General features: G+C 40.2%; 2 protein-coding genes across 3 annotated transcripts in view; both read left to right on the top strand.

Annotated features, from left to right (window-relative positions):
• Positions 1–13254, top strand: part of gnal2 (guanine nucleotide binding protein (G protein), alpha activating activity polypeptide, olfactory type 2) — an 83394-nt gene extending 70140 nt beyond the window's left edge. For both annotated transcript variants that reach the window (XM_080836694.1, XM_080836695.1), the window contains exons 6-12: positions 127–181; positions 3087–3160; positions 3403–3461; positions 3639–3759; positions 3931–4061; positions 10661–10728; positions 11124–13254. In XM_080836694.1, coding sequence (XP_080692820.1) covers positions 127–181; positions 3087–3160; positions 3403–3461; positions 3639–3759; positions 3931–4061; positions 10661–10728; positions 11124–11270 — 655 coding nt within the window. In that variant the 3' untranslated portion in view covers positions 11271–13254. The remainder of the gene's footprint in view (positions 1–126; positions 182–3086; positions 3161–3402; positions 3462–3638; positions 3760–3930; positions 4062–10660; positions 10729–11123) is intronic.
• A 3689-nt stretch (positions 13255–16943) lies between these two features.
• ttpa (tocopherol (alpha) transfer protein) lies at positions 16944–19710 on the top strand (the record flags this gene model as incomplete). Its single annotated transcript, XM_080838074.1, has 5 exons — positions 16944–17165; positions 17914–18067; positions 18177–18370; positions 18846–18956; positions 19112–19710. The coding sequence occupies 5 exons, from the start codon at positions 16944–16946 to the stop codon at positions 19277–19279; spliced, it is 849 nt and encodes a 282-aa protein (XP_080694200.1). The 3' UTR covers positions 19280–19710.
• Between the last annotated feature and the right edge of the window lie 2355 nt (positions 19711–22065).

Below are 22065 nucleotides of genomic sequence, written 5' to 3'. Positions count from 1 at the left end.
TGTTATGATTTTACTATATAAATGGACATGATATAAGAGTGAAGTCCTCTGTGTTGATTGGATAAATTGAATGGCCTGTGCAGTGATCATGAAGTGACCAATTTGCATGTTTATTTTTTTCTACAGCTTTTTGGACAGAATTGATGCCGTAAGACAAAGCGACTACACTCCAACAGACCAAGTATGTGTCTCTTTTTGCATGTTTTTGTGTGGTGCTAGTTACTTTCACACAGAAAATGTTTTACCAAATTACCTGATATTGTTACATTGTTTCCCAATAACCTTTCCCCCTCACAAACACATGACTGGCTACTTCCCCAGGCCCCCTATGCCATGATGAACCTTGCAAATCAACAAACGTTTATAGAAATCTATGAATATTCTTCAATACAAATGTTAAATGCCCTGGAAATGATTGGACCCTGGAATGATCTATTGGAAGGTTTTTTGCCATAGATTAAATCAGGATTTCACATTGTACATGAGGGCACAGATAAATGAAAAGTAAATCAGTGGATGTGGGTAACCCATCCAATCAGCAGCAAGAAGGGGAGAGTGTCCTCCCCTCCACCACCCTTTGTGTTCAATGCCTTTAAATGATATATTTAAATGAGTGGGAAGTTTGCCAAATTTAGAGATACATGTAGTTTTTCAACAACTGGTCCAAGGAGACTTGGGTTCGATGCAGGAGATGCTTCCAACATAATTTTTACTGACAGCCATGAATTTCCATATTTTCAGAAATGGTTGGTCACCTTAATGTTCACTTATTTATTTGAGTCCAGTTTTGGATATGAAATATAATTACATCTATGTTCAGAATGAATTATGTTTTCTTATTTCCTTGATAATCCAATATGACAACTTAACCATTGTGTGTGACAATTGACCACCTTATGGAACAAACTGGTTTTCATGTACATATTTCTTGAGTCTGTGACAAGTGTAAATTGCATAGGGCTACCGCTAAGCTAGCATCTCTAGGTAACTGCCCCACCTTGACTGTCTTAGCTGTAGGTCTACTGAACTAATTCTTCCCGCTCGTGATCACTAACCCCTGTGGCTTAATTGCCGGTTGACTTTCTGAATACTTAGCTGAGAGGATGAAAGTGTGGAGGATAACAGAAACATCAGAATCTCTAGTTTAAGGAACAAATGCCCAACAGGTCTTCAACTCACAACTTTATTAAACACTCAATACAAGGAAACGACTAGAATTGTCAAAAGAAGAGAAAAAAACTACAGGATAAGAAATGACAATGTTACGGACATCTAGCTCTGTGTTTGGATCACAGAGACAAAACTTCATGAGGTGCCGGAGAAGTGCATGATACTACCTCTCAACCACAGCGGAGGACAAATGATTGGCTAAGGTGGTTTGGTGCGGGGAAAGGGGGACATATGATTGGCTGAGGTGTTTTGGTGCGGGGAAAGGGGGACATATGATTGACTGAGGTGTTTTGCTGTGGGGAAAGGGGAACATTTGTACAGGATAAAAGGAATCTTAACCAAAGAAGGCTTTGCCATGGCATATTCGGTGCTTGAGTGCTGTGATGCTGCAAAGCTTGGCATTTTTTGATGAAAGCAAAGTATCACGCTCAAATGTGTTATTTCAAGCATAAATCATTATCTCTGTCCCTGTCAATGTCTGGACTACATTTCTTAATAATCTTTCACATTTGTTGTATGACGAATAGAAATATGACATTTCCTGGAAATCTAATTTTCTGGGTTATTCCAAGTTTTTCAACCGTAGTGTTTGTGCTGATAGGCCTCCAATAACATACGGTGCATTCGGAAAATGTTCCCATTGTGTTATGTTTCAGACTCATCTTAAGATTCAATTCTCTTCAAATCTACACACAATGCTGTACAACGACTGAAATATACATAGGTATTCAGACCCTTAGTAATGGCACCTGCAATTGAGCTCTGGTCCATCCTGCTTCTATCAATGATGGCCGATGTGCGTGCGTCAGAGTGAAGACCAAGCTGTGAGCTTGAGAGAATTGTCCTTAAACCTGTGAGACAGGATTGTGTCGAGACAGATCTGGGGAAGGGTGCTAGAACATTTCTGCTGCATTGAAGGTAGCCTCCATAATTCTCAAAGACAAGAGATATGGAACCACCAAAAGTCTTCCTAGATCTGACCCAGCCAAACCTAGCATTTGGGAACAAAGGGCCTTGGTCAGACAAGTAACCAGCAACCCAGTGGTCATTATGAATAATAGCAAGCACTTAGCATCAGCTCATTAATACCATCCCTATAGTCAAACACATCATGCTGTGGGGACTCCGAGACTGGTCAGGATGGAGGGAAATATGGATGCAGAAAAAAGAAAACTTTTTCAAAGGTGCTCATGATCTCAGGCTGGGGCGAAAGTTTTACATTTCAACAAGACAGCAGCCCCAAGGCTTACCACCAAGAAAACACAGGAGTGGCCCAGTCAGAGTCTGGACCTGAACCCAATAAAGCATCTCTAGAGAGACCACAAAATGGCTGTGTACCGACGCTCCCCATCCAACCTGGTTGAGTTTCTGCTAAAAAGAATGGGAAGAACTTTGCCAAGCCAAACTTGAAAGATCATTCCTAGGAAGACTTGAGACTGTCATTGCTGCCAAAGGTGCTTTAACCAAGTACTGAGTGAAGGGTCTGAATACTTATGGAAATGGGATATTTCAGTCTTTAATTTTAAATAAATTAACAAAACACTGCAAAACTCTTTGTCGTTGTGGAGTATTGTGTGTAGATTGATGAGAAAAAAAAAGAATTGAATCCATTTTAAAACTTTCGGAATGCACTGAAGGATATCTGAAGGATAACTGAAAATGAAAATGATTCCTGTGTCTTTTATGCATGTTGGTGCTTTGTTTGGGGTGTTTTTAGTGCAACTGTCGACCATTTAGGGCAGGGGCATTTAAACAGAGGAATGAGGTGTATAGTGTATAGTATAATAAAGGATGATTTATTATGCCCTCAGAGTTGGATATTCATTATAAGTCCAAAAGCATTTTCCCTTTTCTTACAACAAAAACTATTCACATCCACTTTAATTATTACCTCTCTGTTTGTTACTCTTTTTAAGGATTTGCTACGTTGCAGAGTGTTGACTTCAGGGATTTTCGAAACCCGTTTCCAAGTAGACAAAGTAAACTTTCAGTAAGTCATCATGCTTCTTGTACTTGTTTAGCAGCCAGCCATGGCTAGATCATCTCTGAACTCAGTCATGACAGATTGCTGTATGCATAGTAGTTGCCAGATAGCATATAAAATCACCATCACAGACCACCACAGAATCCATTTGAAAATATGATCCAAAGAAAGACATACAGATGCAGTTGCCTGGAGTGTGTGTATAACATAAGTGGAGATATATTTTAACATCGCCTGTGTGCCTACAGTATGTTTGATGTGGGTGGTCAGAGAGATGAAAGGAGAAAATGGATCCAGTGCTTTAATGGTGAGATAAACACGGATATGCATATAAATGTTTTCATGTATATCATTTGACATTGCAAAGCTGTTGACCTTTATAGATTTTATTATAAATATTTATTTTCCTTGAAGTGCATACTTTTCAAATCATATTTGATATTTTTAAATATATTGACATTATGTTTTTGTCCTGTCTCTTCAGATGTAACAGCCATCATCTTTGTAGTTGCGAGTAGCAGCTACAACATGGTCATAAGGGAAGACAACACCACAAACAGGCTTCGGGAGGCGCTGGATCTCTTCCGGAGTATTTGGAATAATAGGTACACACCACATTAAGCATTGGCTTATTTATTTCATTTCAATTCTATTTATTTGAATTAATTTGATTTAGTTGTTATGATGTCATGATGACAGTTCCCTTAACAGAAACACAATGAACGAAGCATTGGCCTCTCCACGTTTTTAGTAATTTTTTATTCAATTTCTTTCAGATGGTTACGAACGATATCCGTCATATTATTCCTAAATAAACAGGACATGTTGGCTGAAAAAGTGTTGGCTGGAAAATCCAAAATTGAAGACTATTTTCCTGAGTATGCTCGCTACACCATACCAAATGAAGGTACTAAACCAGGCATGCTGCATGAACACAAAATCAAATCAAGTGTTAACATTCATAAGTGGTACACCTGTAACTTTTAACACCTCTACCATAGCTGCCATTGTTCTTTTTAAAGAAGACGTTTTGAGAAGTAAGTCTAGGGAATGAGGTGGACATTACAGATCTGATTGCTGAGCCAAGTTTGGATTGGCTGTGTACATTATTTTATTGGAAAGTCTTAATTGATAAAAGTGACCGTGCTACATGTAGCTATGTACCTACTTTTTTCAGTGATCGTGCTACATGCAGCTATGTACCTACTTTTACAGTGATCGTGCTACATGCAGCTATGTACCTACTTTTACAGTGATCGTGCTACATGCAGCTATGTACCTACTTTTACAGTGATCGTGCTACATGCAGCTATGTACCTACTTTTACAGTGAACGTGCTACATGCAGCTACAGTGGGGAAAATAAGTATTTGAACCCCTTGCGATTTCACAAGTTTGGCCACTTGCAAAGAAATGTGTGATCTATAATGTTAATGGTAGGTGTATCTTAACAGTGAGAAACAGAATATCAACAAAAAAATCCAGAAAAATGCATTTTATAACATTTATGACTTTATTTGCATTTGAAGCAAAAAATAAGTATTTGAACCCCCAAAACTGACTGACAAAAATGTCTTAGTACTTGGTGGAATAACCCTTATTGGCAAGCACAGACGTCAGACGTTTCTTGTAGTTGGTCACCAGGTTAACAAACATCTCAGGAGGGATTTTGGTCCACTCCTCTTTCCAGATCCTCTCCAAATCTTTAAGGTTGTGTTTTCAATGGGAGGGAATGAGGGAATGAGGTTCAAGCCCAATATTCCACGTTACATGGCCCCATCCATAGTCCCCTTGATGCGGTGGAGTCGTCCTGTACCCTTGGCAGAGAAACAGCCCCAAAGCATAATGTTTCCACCTCCATACTTGATGGTGGGTATGATGTACTCTTGGGGTCATATTCAGCATCCCCCACCCTGTCAAACACGGCAAGTCGAGTTGATGCCAAAGAGCTTGATTTTGGTATAATCTGACCACATTATGTCTCCCAATCCTCCCTAGAATCATTCAAGTGTGCAATGGTAAGCTTCAGATGGCCCTGTACATGCGCTTCCTTGAGCAGGGGGACCAGCGAGTGCTGCAGTACTTCAAAAAATTACGGTGTGGTGTGTTGCCAATGGTTTTCTTGGTGACTCTGGTCCCAGCTGCCTTGAGATCATTCACAAGCTCCCCCTGTGTAGTTCTGGGGTTATTCTGCACCTTCCGAATGATCACTGATTCAACACGAGGGGATATCTTGCATGGAGCCCCAGACCTAGAGCGGGTGACAGTTGTTTGGTGTTGCTTCCATTTATGAATAATCGCACCAATAGTTATCTGCTTCTCACCAAGCTGCTTGCCGGTGGTTTTGTAGCCCATTCCAGCCTTGTGCAGGTCTACAATCTTACCTCTGACGTCCTTGGACAGCTCTTTGGTCTTGCCCATGGTGGTGAGGTTGAAGGTGTGAAGTATGATTCTTTGGACAGGTTTCTTTTATACAGGTCACCAGTTGAGATCAGGTATACCTTGTTAGACCTAATGAGGACTAATCTGTGTGCTTTTTGGGCACATAACTGGCCATTGGGAGCCAGAATTCTTGCTGTTTGCTTGGGGGTTCAAATACTTATTTTTTGCATCAAATGCAAATAAAGTCATAAATCTTATAAAATGCAGTTTTCTGGATTTTTTTGTTGATATTCTGTTTCTCACTGTTAAAATATACCTACCATTAAAATTCAAGATCACACATTTCTTTGCAAGTGGCCAAACTTGCGAAGTCGGCAGGGGTTCAAATACTTATTTTCCCCACTGTATGTACCTACTTTTACAGTGCTCGTGCATCACAATTCAAGTAACTGACAGCCTCATGATATGTGCTGAACCTGAGGCAAGATGTCCTGCATTTCAAATATTGGATCTCCTTCCTGAAGGAAGAACCTAGAGGGGTCAGCGATCCCCCTCTGTGCCTTGCGTCTGATACGTATGGCATAGGTCACAGCCAATTATCTTAGATACTATACAAACAATCCTTTGTAACTGTCCCCTCACAAGGCCGGTTGTGTTGCCTGAGTGTCTGTGAAGACAAGTACACTCTCTACAGTAGACACATGTATGGAGCTAGCACAGAAGAGAGGTCTCTGGTGACGAGTACACTCTCTACAGTAGCCTAGTGTATGGAGCTAGCACAGAATAGAAGTCTCTGGTAACGAGTACTCTCTCTACAGTAGCAACATGTATGGAGCTAGCACACAGCCAGTGTTGTGCACGTTCACACCTCTCATGAACTAGTTCCAAGTTCAGTTCATACAAGTAAATATGAATCGTTCACGTTCATAGTTCACCATTTCAATTCTTAACTCGTTCATTTTAATTTTTTTAAATAATTACTAATTTTCCAGGAGGTCATAGTTTGCACAGAAAGGTACGATTTTTACTGTCGGATACTTTATCAGATACACAGCCCTGTTGTACCATTTAAATAATGAATTATACAGGGGACTAACGGTAAGAATTAGCCTGGATACCAGCCTGAACTCCGCCCACAAAAATTTTGGTCTGGGACATTCAGTCTGAACTTGAGCTAGTTGGGAGAGATTCAACGTCTTGGAAAAGTGATCTGACCAATCAAATTGTAAGGGCGGGCTTTATACGTTGATGGACAGATGACCAACCAACGCTTGAGTTGATTAGATAGATAGAATATACATCGAACAAAGATGGCGCCGTCTCGGGAGCTTAGTGGGACATATTTTATATGATTTAAGCTATCTACACGACTTTTTTATGTCTACATTGACTCGATTTGTTGTGTATGTGCAACACAAATGTTGCCGAGGATTGTAGGTCTTAACTGAAGCACTCTAGACCATTATTGATAGGTTATGCTAACGCGTAGACAAAAAAAACATTGAAACAAATGGTAGCTAGCTAGCTATAGCCTTGCTGCTAATAAGTACGTGAGCAGGCATATCTCACAGATATTGATAGCGCATTCATTTTGAAAGAGGAACAGAGAAACGCGATCAAGGCATTTGTTGATCGAAAATATGTTTTTGCCGTCCTTCTTACGGGATCCGGTAAAAGTTTTAATGTATCAGATGGTCATACTATGTTGCTCTGATTAGTTGTAGGTATCCAATTGAGCGAAGAGGCATTTTTTTTCTTGGTTCGTTGAAACACGCCCCATAATCACAGCCCAATGGCTCAGCATCAGACTCATATTCTGACTAGAATTATGAGTATGACATCGTCAGGCTAGGTTAGGGTGCATGGGCTTGCATGTCTGTTTCCACACATCTGTGTGTGTTAGCTGTTGCAGTGTGTGAAAGTGTGAGCTCATCTGTGTGTGTTAGCTGTAGCACAGAGCTCATCTGTGTGTGTAAGCTGTAGCAGTGTGTGAGAGCTCATGTGTGTGTGTTAGCTGTAGAGAGTTCATCTGTGTGTGTGTGTTAGCTGTAGCAGTGTGTGAGAGCTCATCTGTGTGTGTGTGTGTGTTACCTGTAGCAGTGTGTGAGAGCTCATCTGTGTGTGTGTTTTACCTGTAGCATAGGGTGACCAGACGGTTTTACCGGGACCGTCCCGATTTTGAGTTGCGTGTCCCGCGTCCCGACAAAAACCTGTCGGGACGCTAATATGTCCCGGTTTACACCAACCACTATGAAATCGTCCCGGTTGTCAGCGATTACATAGCTGATGTGGTCTTATTATAGCCTGATCATTAACTAAACCCATGTAGAAATACTAATAAAGCGTCCAGCGTATGATTTGAACAATGTGTGCGTGTGTCAGTCATAGTGGTCTGCGTCTGCATAACCTGTGCAACCAGCGTTACAATGTATTTGTTTCTGCCTAGTAGTAACGTCTCTTCAAGACAGCCAGGATTATAGCCATGGAGTTTAGCTCAAAGTAAACAGTGCAAGGAGTGAAATTGTAAGTACAGGTAGTTACAGAATGTAGCTGTATCTGTTATCTGTAGTCGTTAACGATTGTTACCTGCTCAAATGTAGGTTTACTTGAGGTAAATGAAAGGGAATATTGTAATGTAGTGGGCTATGTTAACACTAAGCTAGCAAGCTAGCTAGCTATTTTGTTAGTGTGAACGAGCAAATTCGAAATACAAGAAATAACTATCGACATCTCTCTATTCTTTGCATTAATGTATTTCTCTAGTATTTCGAAACAATAATATCAGTCCCTACCTATAGAATGTTGTTGTTTATAATCAGTTATTAATGCTAGTGAATCTTAATTTGACATAATTAAAGTGAATGCATTGGGTGCCTTCCATTTCAGCCCATTATACAATATTTATCATTGATAATGAAGATTTATTTCAAATGGGCACCCCAAAAAATAGCCGCGCCCTGCGCACGCAAACATGCCTCTCCCCTTGGGGATAAGCCCCCCCATAGCTTTGATACCTAGAAACGCTCCTGTTGTTGGCAAAATCTATGTTCCTGGCACATGTTCAGGAGAAAAAGCGTGTGCGTGCACGAGCATTTTGGGCACGCGCAAAGTGTCCCGGTTTTAGGTCCGGCAAATCTGGTCACCCTAGGCTAGGTAAGAATGCAACCTCTTAAGCAATGATATGCGACTGGCTTAATCTAAGATATACAAGAGCATGTACACTTAATGAAAGACCTCTCAAAAATTAGTAAAGGTAAACCCTGTAACATGTAATTTGTACATTAGCAGTTTATGCTAAGCCAGTTCACGAACACTACCATTAACCATCATGCTGGATTAATTAAGTGACAGTGCTCGTAACAATTATGAGCAAGCTAAACTATAACAACCACATAATGACAAGGTAGGCTACAAAGTCAAACTTACATATAGGATACATGGACGCACACAACTTCAACAAAGTGCAACGTTCAATTATGTGAAAATATTCCCTAAGTTAACTGCCACTCCATCTAAATAAGCTGTGAAGAGAAATCAAAACACTATCACATGACCAACGCAATAACCAAATATGGTCATTTACCGAACCATGCTCTGTCTTGGCAATAATTACTATGGCCTTTTTAACATACTGAGCAATGACAGGTTGCAAGCATTCGATTTAGGCCACTGCCAAACTAAGCCGATTTTCATACTTTCCGGAACGGATTCGGGGTTAGTCAATCGCGGCCAGACAAAGCTGTGCTGCGCTGTGCTGCGGCCACACACACCCATTGAAACTGGTGAATCTGCTGTAGTACATATGCAAGGCCTGTTGGTGGCGCTGTGAAGGGTGCTACCGGAAACGGAGAAGAAGACTCGGAGAAGAAGACGACGACAAGTTACAACTAGTTAAGTTAGTGACAGTCCAGTTTGTCGCCAAGTAGTTGACCATACTGTGCCTTATACATTTCCAATGCTTAAATCATCATTGTTCGACCTGTATGTGATGCATTATGTGCATACCTAATGAAAGTAAGGGTTTTCATGAAGTTGCTACTGTGATAGATCGTGTGTATTAAATACCACATTTTGGGCTACCTTCTAGTGCTATTAGTAGTGATTAGCATGCTAAGTGGAGATTTAGCTATGTTCTGTTCTTATGTTGATGCGCTGTAATAAAGATGTGTTCAATCCTGCTAAGATTTCGACTGGATGAGATATGAATGAGATCCATGTTGCTTAGTGTAATGTCCACTATTATATGTATCTAGTAATATATGCTACACAATAACAATTACACATGTTAATGTAATTCAGTGCAGTGCTAATTAGTCCCCATAAAGAAGACTGCTTTGGTAACTCAGTGAATAATACGTGCCCTTCTTAGATTGTTGTTTGCCAGCCATAAACAGAACAGAAGACTTAAAATGTTTTGTTTTTATTGCGATTGGGAAGATGAACGTGACTACTTGACAGCTTCCAGCGTTCACGTGGGATAATTACGTCATCAGATTCGCGGATTCAAACCCGATTTGCGGCCAGAGGCTCTGATAGCAGGGTAGATTGCAACCTTCCCACTCTGGAGAGGGGATTCTAACCTTGACGGTAAGAGACGCTCCAAATGGCAGATTTGTCTGGCCGGGAGGCCAGTTTGTCAAGGTTCCGTTCCGGAAAGTATGAAAATCGGCTTAGTGTGGCAGTGGCCTTAGACAGCGTCTTTCCTCAGTAGAAGGAAAACATTCCGTAACGTTTAAGCTAGACCTCAGTTGCACCGGACCCAGATAATATGAACGTGTTCACCGTTCAATTAAGTTGCGTTCAGTTCATCGTTCTCGTAAAAATTCTTCTTTTGAACGCGTTCATGCACAACACTGCACACAGCTTTAGGAGCAATTTCCTGAATTTGACAGAAAAAAATGTTTTGTGGACTTTAAATTTATATAATTTCATGAAATGGTCCTCAAATCACCAGAGTGCTTTGAGGGTTAAGAGGGTTGAATAGCTTCGAATTCACCTGACCTTAATTAAAAAGTGTGTGACACTTTCTGCATCTTTGTCCACATTGTATATTCTCCAATGTGATGATGAATTGTAAAGTTGTAGGTCTTTGGTGAAAATAACCCTGATTTATTACTTTGAACAGCAACCCCTGAGCCTGGAGAAGACCCAAGAGTGACAAGAGCAAAGTTTTTCATCCGTGATGAGTTCCTGGTGAGAAATTCCTTGACTTTGAAACAGAAACTGTATCTAAATACTGCCATTGTGTTTGAAGGTAACCCAAACATAAACATGTAATTGACTTCTATCATTGTTCTATTGGTTGCAATAGATTGTTTGTGTCTTTGAGGATTTCTGAATCCAGTTCTAGAATGTTCTCATCATTTTGGAATGCTGTGAGAGTTACATTGCTTAAGACAAGCAGAGAAATATAAAACAACTTTTCAACTGAAAAACTGTCTCAAACCACATCCTAGCAATGGTAATTGTAGCTACCTAGTGCTCCCATTAGATTCTGTGATTTTGAAAATGTTTTTATAGTTATATTTATAGGTTAAATCAACTACTTCTTTTGTGTCTGTCAATATGTGTGTGTATGTATACCACAGAGAATCAGCACTGCAAGTGGTGATGGCAGACACTACTGCTACCCCCATTTTACCTGCGCTGTGGACACAGAGAACATCCGCCGGGTCTTTAACGACTGCCGAGACATCATTCAGAGAATGCATCTTCGACAGTATGAGCTCTTGTGAACTGGGCCCTGTATGCTTAAAACTAAAACAAAAAACAGAACAAGAAAGGGCAACCCAAAACTCAAATCATGGAGAAGTACTACTGAAGTTTGTGAAACCCACCTTTTCAATTTGTTTTGAGTGCTTTCTTTTGGGATAGTTGTCTTTTCTCCCTCTTTGAAAGCCTTCATGGTTTCTGCTATTCCATGGAGCCTTTGGCTGCCTCCTAATGGGATTATTATTATTATAAGTAGTAGTAGTAGTAGTAGTACTGCAATTCAACTTCATTCAAATCCTGGACTGGCCTGATCTTCCCTGAATGGATTGATGGGTGTGTCTGTGGACTGCCGGATGCAGATGAATTGCCAGATGAGATGAGTGTTTGGCCTCTTTCCACTGAGCTGTGACACCACCACGTCTACATCTGCTCACTGAAGTCTTCAGCTACTTCACTGGGACATGTTTTGTGATGGTGGGAGTGGCTGTTTCAAACACCACAAGTTTTGACGTCAGACACGAGAGGAAGGAAACATGCACTTTTGCATCAGATTTTAAATAAAAACTTTTAAAGTCCACACAAAATGTAGCATCACAAATATTTATTTACCTGGTCAGAGTTTTAGTGTCTGCAAGGGTTGTGGGTAGACTGGTGCACAGAGGGAATAGACTCTTTCTTAACCCCTCTGGTCCCAAGAGAGCGTCTCAGGGGAACCAAGAGATGTGATGGTGAAACGTAGACTGTAACACATGGTCAGTCAGCCTTCATCATCAGAGAAAGGACACGCCACCACTCTCACTCAGCTCCGTCCACATGGCCACCTGTTGGGGAGGCTCTCAAAGTGAAGATTTGAAGTTCTACTACGTTTTTGGTTTCATAACTTGTACATACTGTGCAAGGCAGATTTATCTTGTACAGACTGAAAAATGTAATATTGTTTTGTACAACTTTATTGAAATATAAAAAATCTACTTGTAGATCTTTGTGCCTTGATTATGGCTGTACCTGTAAAATGAGATGCTGAGATGTAAGTATGTTTTGACTGCGCTGTACAGCTTGATGTCAACCTTTGAGGCAGCAGAGGCTGCACACAGAACTCCTCTGTAGAGTTTAGGGGTTTTTGTTTTGTTTTTTGTTTGTTTTAATGTTTTATTTTTTAAGGAAATGCTGTTTATATAAAATAAATAAAATGGGGGAATTAAAAAATGTATACAATATGCAAATGTAACACTTACCTGCAGTGAGGACAAGATCCAGCACTATGCCTTTTTGTTCCTCTCCTCCCTTTTTCTTGTATTCTCCTCTCCTCCCCTTTTCTTGTATTCTCCTCTCCTCTCTCCTCCCCTTTTCTTGTATTCTCCTCTCCTGTCCTCTCCTCCCTTTTGGTTTTATTCTCCCCTCCTCTCTCTTTTTGTTCTATTTTGCTCTCCTCTCTCTATTTGTTCTATTCTCCTCTCCTCCCTTTTTTTCTTCTCCTCTCCCCCCTTTTGTATTTCAGACTCAGCTTTAAAAAGGAAATCAAGTGAGGTGCCCAAAATTGCAACCTGGTGTTGTTAAAATAGGAAGGATTTTTTTTCTTTCTTGTTTGTTGTTATTCAGATTTTAAGTAAATCGTGTGTGTGTGTGTGTGTGTGTGTGTGTGTTTGTGTGTGTGTGTGTGGGGGGGGGGTGTGTGTGTGGGCGCGTGTGTGTGTGTCTGTGTGTGCACATGCACGTGCACCTGTGATGCATAAAGAGAAAATAATGTGTACATAAAACCTGATGTTGGCTCACAAACACATTGCGTATGTATGTTCATGTGTGAATCTGAGTGCATTTAATGTGCTACTTGTGTAATATGTACATGTACATTTATAGACATATATAAATATATATGTACAATTTATACATGTTTCATTATGTGTGTGCCTAGGTGTATACATACATGATGTATGTATATTGGAAAGATGTATAAATACACACATAGGTAAGCATGTCTAGAATGGGATGAATAAATGAGCGCGTGCAATATTGAATACACCTTTGGGACGTGGAGTGTTTACTGGCTGACAGACAATACATTGATCATTAAATGCAGTATGTTTCTACTGTTTCGCCACTCATTTAAGGAAATGAAAGCCAAATTTAAAATGTTGTGAAAACTCTTCAGGCTCTAAGAATGTTACTCTTTATCTGAATCTGCTTCTGTAAATCGAACCTATTTCTTACAGTAAATACTGCTGCTGTTCAGTCAATGGTCGTACTACAAAGCAAAAGAGAGAACACAATCTATGATCAAGAACAACAGCTATGGTGAGGGGTTTACTCTTTTTGCCTTGATAAACAAGGCCTAGCTATGTGGTGTGCTCGTGGGCCAGTATCCTCAAGAAACAAGGCCTTGGCTGCCCTGCCCAGATATGATAGGGAAGGGCACAAACAGGAGCAGAGATTAAACATTTCTATGCATACAATTTCACAACAACACAATATATTGTAAAATAAAATTTTAACTTGAATTAATTGACCACTGGCGTCCTATTTCAATCTAGCCTGTCCATCATTTACGCGTGATGCAGCCAATTAATAGAAGGACCATCATCAACTCAATAAGCCTTTTATACTTCACTAATAAGCAGATGTAAATGAGAACATTTGGCCAACACATTGCAAACAAATGTTTTGCCTGTAAAGCTATTGCTTGCAAATAATTATTGAATTGTTAAACAATTCTATTGTTTAAAATCCATGGCAGTTTCTTGACCTGTTTCATCCACCACACAATCTGGATCATTGCAAACTATAGGCCCACCAGCGGCCACTGTTTTGGCATCATACTCTTCCTGTGCTGTTCCATCGGCAACTATTTATTTGTTGACTGTGACCATAAATATTCAATTCCCCCTTCTGACTACAACAGGGACACTCTTCATTGTACATTTTACATTTAGTCATTTAGCAGACGCTTTTGTCCAAAGCGACGTAAAAGGGAGAGAACAGTCAAGCTAAGAGCAATAAAAACCTGGTGTAACAATAAATACTGCTTTTTTTTTTCAAGAGATATAAAACGACATAGAAAAAAAAAAAAAAGTGAGGGACTGTCACCGCTTAAGTGCAAGTTCAGCCAAGGTGCCAGTTAGGAAGGGAGGTGCTCTCTGAAGAGTTGGGTCTTCAAGAGCTTCTTGAAGGTAGAGAGGGACGCCCCTGCTCTGGTAGTGCTAGGCAGCTCGTTCCACCAACGTGGAACTACAACTGAGAATAGTCTGGATTGCCGTGCTTGCACAGGCGGCAGTGCAGAAAGACGTGAGTGCTAAAGAATGGAAATATGGCCTGGACTGGCCACCATTGGTGACTAATTTTCAATAAGTCAGATTGACTTTGGAAAGACTCAATTTGATTCTGTAGGTGACGGAAAACAATTTAAATTATGGAAATTTTAGGGAAGTAAGCAAAGGAAACTAAGTAGAAAAAGTGATTTTCAACTTCCAAAATCACACAATTGAATTCACAAGAATGGAAAACATGATTTCTAGTTGCAGTATTTGAAACCCTTACATACATTGAACTGCTCCTCTGCTTTTTTCTGGGCTTGTTTGCCCAAACAGCAGCTTGTTGCATTAGGCAGAAACAGGTTGGGAATGTTCTGGAATGTTGTGAGGGGTGGTTGAAGGGACATTGTTCAGGGACAGATGAGAATGGCCTTGAATGGGAGTGTAAGTGCTCTGTGCCCTGGGGGGGTGGGTTCCTTTAAGTATGATGAGTAGGGAGTATAATAGGCTAGACAGACAGTATTGTCTGATTTCAGTGGAATGTGTAAATAGGATAAGGATTAATTTGCATTGAAATAATTAAGCCTGGAAAATACTTGCTACTTTTCCCATTTCAGAATGCCACCAGCCAAGAGAGGTCTTCTGTACAGTCTGCGGGATGTGATTGATTCCATCCAAAATGGAAAGTGTGATTTTGAAATGGAATGATGGACTGATGTGAAATGATGAAGATGCTGGTGTAGTGGACAAAGAAATCCAACAACCCATGTATAGAGTAGAATAAGTATATGTCAGTATGGTGGGGATGACTACATGTGGGCTGAGGGATTCTAAAAGTAGATTGGGTGGAGAGACTACAGCGGCATTCCACAGCGAGGATAGTCTAAACTAGAAGGGGAAGAAATGTGACTATTATGCATATATGTACTTGATGGATATGGGGATGAGGAACAATGTTTCCACATCCATCAGCATTTGCAAGAAAAAGTCACACTATATGTAAGTAGACATCGATCTGATCAACAGATAATGAGATACATTTAGGTAAGCAATCAACAGTAGGTAATATGGCTACGTTATCAGTATCCATATAGGCATTAGCAATTGGATATAGAAGGACGGGAAGGCTGCTTGGCCAAGTGGCCCCTGTTTCTATGTGATGTCATACTACAGATTCCAGTCTCTATTGACATCATTACATTTTGTAAACAACTTCACAGTGTCAGAGAAAAAAGACAAACTCTGGAAACTCAGATCATGGCTTGATTCATTCAGAGAGCAAGGCCTGCAACAGCACAGCTCATGATGAGATGATCAATCACACCCATGGGGCTTCAAATTGTGGGTAAGAACTTAAATCTCTAGCATGTTTGTTTGGTACACCTGGAATGCATTGTTTGATTTAATCAGGAACGTATGTTAACCATCAGCCTCTCCTCAGATCAATCACTGTAACTAGCCTGATGTCATCTGTGCTATGCCCCCTGGGCCCTGACCTGTTGAACAAGTTACTCAGTGAACTCTCTTTTTTTTCCCCTCCACTTTTCAGGGGAACAGACAACCTCTCTTTTTCCCTGTTCGGTCAGAAGAGCAGGCTCACTCTCTTGCCTCTTCTGCTCCCAAGCTCTTGGACCTAAGGTCTCCCTTTACAGTGTCTGCTCGAAGGCAAAAGCACTGAACTCTATTTCTTCTAGTGACTAGCTAACCTAGCATGGTCGATTACATGCTAAGCAATGGACTGTTTAACTTTTGTTTTTACAATGTTTATTTATTAATTTGGTTTGTCCACTGAACTTTATTTTCATACCTTTTATGATTTTTCATGGTAATTCAGTTGGCTTTGCCACACCATACAAGAGTGAATGTTAGTTATGCCCCCCATAGACAACGCACAACCTCTTGTAAGTAGCAGGTATGGGTTTGGTGTTGATAAGAGGACTGGTTTTAATTTTTTGCTTAACAATTGGCAGTTCCATACAGTACACATCACCTTTAAAAAAAGCCTATCGAAGTAATCTGTTGCAACAATGAACCAGTAACCTGACTCCATCTAGTGGTTATTTTGGGAAAAACAGGTGGAGGCATATAACCCCAGCCAGTCGTTTACCCCGACTTCAGAAGATGTTTATATTTAGATTGAGAAAGAGTCCTATATACATTCCCTAATGTAGACAGACAGCCAGACAGATTGCTGAGTAGTTTAATAGGGGTGCGTGCTCTGCTGAATAAATCGTTAGAAATGTTACCAATGCTGAGGTTCGTTTCCTCTGTTCTCCGTAACCCAGTACCCTACTTGGAAAGGGGAGAGTAAACACCTTTGTCACATATAAGCTTTTCAAGGTTCAATAACACGGGCAAAGGCAAACTTGGACTTGGACGTGTGCACAAAGTAGGAATTCACCCTGTAGCATATGGCAGCATATCCCGTAATACAGCTAGGCCACATTCCAAATGCGGCCAGGGTGTGACATGAAGTTTGAAGAGGAATGCGACGGACTTTCAAAAAAGCTGAACGATTTAACCGATGGCTCAAAGTTGGTTAAAGTGTATGTTTCTAAGCTGAGGGATAGAGCCGAGCAAGAAGCAAACCTTTCAAGCGCACTGGATCTATCAGAACATTTTTTAGTAAGGTTTCTGAGGGCTAGAGATTTTGATGTTGACCTATCGTTTAAGGTTGGTATGAAGAAGTTCCTGTCTAATAGTTCGAAGAGCCCTCAGGCTATTTTACTGCGGTTGCCAGCCTAGCTGTTATGAAATAGCAAAAACAAATCAGCAATTGAAATAGGCCTCTAGCCTACAGCCCACATGCTATTACCAGCCGTTTCATCACAGCAGACTGGAAACACACGTTCTTAGCTTTAAACATAGCCTATTATATTTATTTTGAATCATATTTGTAATATTGAATTGTCTAAAGAATATAGCCTATACTGTTGGATAGCTTAATATAGCCGAAGATATTCGAATTACTTTATGTTGCATTAAGGATCATTTTTACACCTGGCATTAAAATAGACTACGTCTCGTATCCAGATTACATTTAGGCCTAAACGTGGTAATAATATGTGTCTGGACTGAAGTGCATTTACACTTCTACTTCCATGTGGTCAGGCATCAGATTGCAATTACCCAAACCGCATTTTAATAGCTGTGTAAAAAAAAAAAAAAAAAAAAAACTAGCCTATATTGAATGCGCTTGTATCCGTCTAACTGGCCTGTGGCGGTCAAAGGGCGTTTTACGTCCATTGGGGACAGACCCGCGCAAACGAGAGGAGGATGTAACACGTGCTGGGCACAGGGATCGAATGTCAATGTGGACAGTGGAGACACATATTAGTAGCAGGTGTAAAAGGCCTGCAAAATTGTAAGGGATTTGCACATTGTCAAAAAAAAATGTACGCATTCTTACTGTCTTCCACAGTTACTGGTTAACTATCTCAAATGGAGAAAAGAGTGTCCCGAAATTGCAGCAAATCTTCATCCATCGTCAGTGTTAGGTCTCTTACAAAACAACTACCATGGGGTTCTTCGATCTCGGGACACAACTGGAAGCAAAGTTCTAATATATCGAATAGGTGAGTTAGCTCCAAGTGTTAATATCGACAACATACATCCTAGTTACCTGTCTGTTTGTCGCCTCTTTGAATCAATAGCCAAGATGATTGTTATTGGTTCATTGCTTAGGGCGTTGGAATCCTAAGAACTTCAGTGCTTATGAAGTCTTCCGTGTCAGCCTCATCACATCCGAACTGATAGTACGGGAAACTGAAACCCAAAGAAATGGACTCAAAGCTATTTTTGATCTTCAAGGGTGGTGCTTTTCACATGCTCTTCAAATAAATCCCTCATTGGCAAAAAAGATGTCGTCTGTACTTACGGTAGGTTTACTTGGGGGTTTAGGCTCTGGGCTCTGTTAAGCGCCTAGAGGCAATTGTAATGTTATGGCGCTATACAAATACAATTGAATTGAATTGAATTGAATTTACTTGTTACCTTAAGGATATGACGGGTGCAATGTTAAGGGATTCTGCAAAATTACCTGTTGGTTGTTGTAAGACTTAACTGACAAACTTATAAAGACACTGGCTTGTGGGAATATCATTTTATCACATTTAAACAATTGTCAAATTAGTGGGCTGAACAAGTCAGTTGTCACAAGTCAGTTCCTGTAGGATATCTTTATTTTGAAGGCCATTCAATTACATTAATAGAAAACCTAATAAAATATAGGCCTACTGTATTGGAATTACCATCACAATTTAGCTTATCACAAGGAAATGATGATAGGTCTAGAGCAAAACTACTGACAAGAGGTCACATCAGCCTTTGATCATTTACACTTTCCCTCCCTAGGACTCTTTTCCTTTGAAAGTACGTGGCATCCATTTGATCAATGAACCTGTGTTATTCCGTCCAGTGTTCACAATGATCAGGCCATTCCTTCCTGAAAAAATCAGAGCACGGGTAAAATCCTAATGCAGTTATAGACTCATATATAATATCACTGCTATAAACTTGATTTTGAAAAAATGTCACTTGAAATGATGATAGATACTGTCAGAGATTGTCACTGTTCAAGTTGTCCTGCTTTCCTCTCTCACGCCTTCTCTCATTCATAGATTCACATGCATGGTAGCTCCTTCATGCAGAGCCTGTGTGAGGTCTTTCCCCCATCCATCTTGCCCCCAGAGTATGGTGGTACTGGGCCTGCCATAGAGGAGTTGTGTCAGGAGTGGACACACTTCATCATGGAATCAGAGGAACTTCTCGACACACTGTCTATTTAAGGGGGGACTCCTAGATAGAATCATAAAAACTCTAAAATAACAGCATCTTTGTCCTCTTAACTGTTTTATTGTGCTTCCATGTGTATTCCCAGTTTTGGCCTTGTCTAGAATTGAGTATGATCATGATGGAGGTTGATCAAAGCTGTCCTTGTCCTTCACCACATGGTGTAAGTGTTTAACAATGGTGCAGGTCCAGTCAAATCAATGAAGTGTGAGCGTTATCATGATGGGATTTTTCAGTTCGCTGAATCATTTGTATTAGTCTGACTCTTTGACCTGATACCCTGGGTCCTGTTACTCGCTGTGATCTTTTTAGCTGTGTATACTCCCATTGGAAAATACAAATTAAATTAGTATTACTGCTGTTTCTGTATTCTGTTTAATTATTTTATGTGTATTCTATCCATTCAGAGATATATCCGTATATCCTATTCCAGTTTGTAAATAACTAAAGAACAAGTGAATTATCTTGTAGACATGAGCTTTTTCTAGGAAACAAATAATACTATCTGGATTTGGAATAAAAAGACAAATGTTCTGATTCTGATTCTTGTGTGTGTATTTTTTGTGTGTGTGTGTGTCCCTTGACAAAGCAAGTACTTATTAGCATTCATGACCTGAAACAAATGAATTCCATTCAACTCTTGTTTTATGAAATTGCAGTGTTGGTAGAGGTAATACATTTCTTGTCTTGGCCTTTCTATGCCAACACAATGGAAGGAGTTTAAAGCAGCAGTTTGGCCTCCAGGAGATCAGCCTAAACAGAGAACACACACAAATAGGGGAGCAAGGACAAGCAGAGCTCAAGGGATGTTCACATAAACACGACTGTTCAAAAGTTTTGAATCCCTGGGACAATTCTGTGTTTTGAAAAGAAAAAACCTTAAACTTTCAGTTAAAATAACAAATCTAGATATTGTTTATGACTTTGCTGTAAATGGCTATCAGACATCCCACCTCTCCTCCTTGCCAATTATAAAGGATGGTCCAATGTTCCCTATGCTAAAGGACATACGAAAGGGAGCATTGAAGCACCTCTCCTAAGCATTTAGAGAATTTGACCAGGTCTTGTTATGGCTGATACTTCCAGGTCATTCCACTCAGTTAGAAAACCTTCCTAAGCAAAAAAAGACTCTCTGTGATGGATGGAACTATCTGCAGAACGGAATAGAGGAAATGGGGAACATTTTAGTATTATTTATTCTCCTCTCCTCTCTACAGCAGTTTCACAACTGAGCTCAAATGTTGTAAAGGCATTTTGAGAATTGAATACTAAAATGATTAAAGATGATACATGAACAGTGTTTAATATGTAAACCAGGAGGTCCCTGGAGCACACAGAGAAGGTGAGGAGGGGGAGTCTGTACCTCCCAGATTGGGACTGCCATCTATTTGATGTGATTTTGTCACTATCAAAATCTGTAAATACATTGTGTGTACTATTATACAGGGGCGTGGCCTGGCCTGGCCTGAGATCCTTTTCTTGAGCCATTTTTCTTTAGAGTTGAGGGCAAGACCAATCAGAGAGGGTTTACAGGAAAATATTTGGAAATACTAATTATCTTCAATTGATGGGGTTACTTTGCCAAACACTAAAAAGGGATATACGTACACAGATGTTTTTACTGGTAAAGGAGTTGAAGCTAAACTGCAAACATCCTTTCATACTGAGCCAGGAAAATAAGGTGTGTAAATGTCTATAGGCGTTTCAAGTTAAGAAATAACTATTTCTTTTCTTTTTCTGAAAGGCTAGTTAGGCTTTGCCAATTCAAGTGGAAACTGTATCACACGTAAGAAAATGGCGCAACATAACATTATTCATGGAAAGTTTTAATTAATTGAATTAGACCTACATAGAACAAAATCAAATTTCATCCCTTCCTGAACTGAATTTCAAGACTTTTTCAGGATTTCAATGACCGTGGGAACCCTGAATTCTACCTTTACACACAATACCAAACCTTTATAGAGCTTACACTCCTAACTTACTTTTCAATAAGCCTCTATTCGCCTGCAGTTTCTTGTCACTGAACAACGTTTTTTTGGTGAAAATCATTTGTTCAGGGACTGTTTACGCCTCTGGCCATTTAGTGAAGTAACTCCTAGCCATGATGACGTAGTGGTTCCCTCTGTCTGTGGGTGATGGGAGAAGGGCCCAGGGCATCCACAGGACTGGATTGAATTGAATTGAATTGAATTGAATTGAATTGAATTGAATTGAATTGAATTGAATTGAATTGAATTGAATTGAATTGAATTGAATCGAATCGGGCCAGGTCTTGCCTCTTGAAGCTGATCTCTCTGGGTCGCCTCTTGAAGCTGGTCTCTCTGGGTCGCCTCTTGAAGCTGGTCTCTCTGGGTCGCCTCTTGAAGCTGTTGGCTGGTCTCAGTTGTCGGCAGCGGCTGGGGTGCAATGCTTCCTCCATATTGACCTGTGATGATGAAGCGGACTCTGTCTCAGATGGCGATGGGCTTTTCTTTGGCTCTTTATTCAGTTAAACTGATACATAATGGTACGCGCCAACACAGTGGGCATTGGCCAATACACAAGGAAAATGACACCATTACACATAATGCACTACACTGACTCCTTATTGCTACAGAAAAACACTGACATTTTTACTCTATTTTTATCAAATGTTTTGCAAGCCATTTTAGACAAATGCATCTGCTAAATACCTTAACTATATAACTATAACCTATGTCTTCCCTTGCAACATAACTTAAGCGGCAGTCCCACACACATCCATACCAGTGCTTGCAGTGTGAATTGTGCACGTAGCACT

This window comes from Sprattus sprattus, assembly GCF_963457725.1.
Source record: "Sprattus sprattus genome assembly, chromosome: 4".
NCBI lineage: Eukaryota > Metazoa > Chordata > Actinopteri > Clupeiformes > Clupeidae > Sprattus > Sprattus sprattus.
This window is presented reverse-complemented; position numbering and strand designations above follow the sequence as displayed.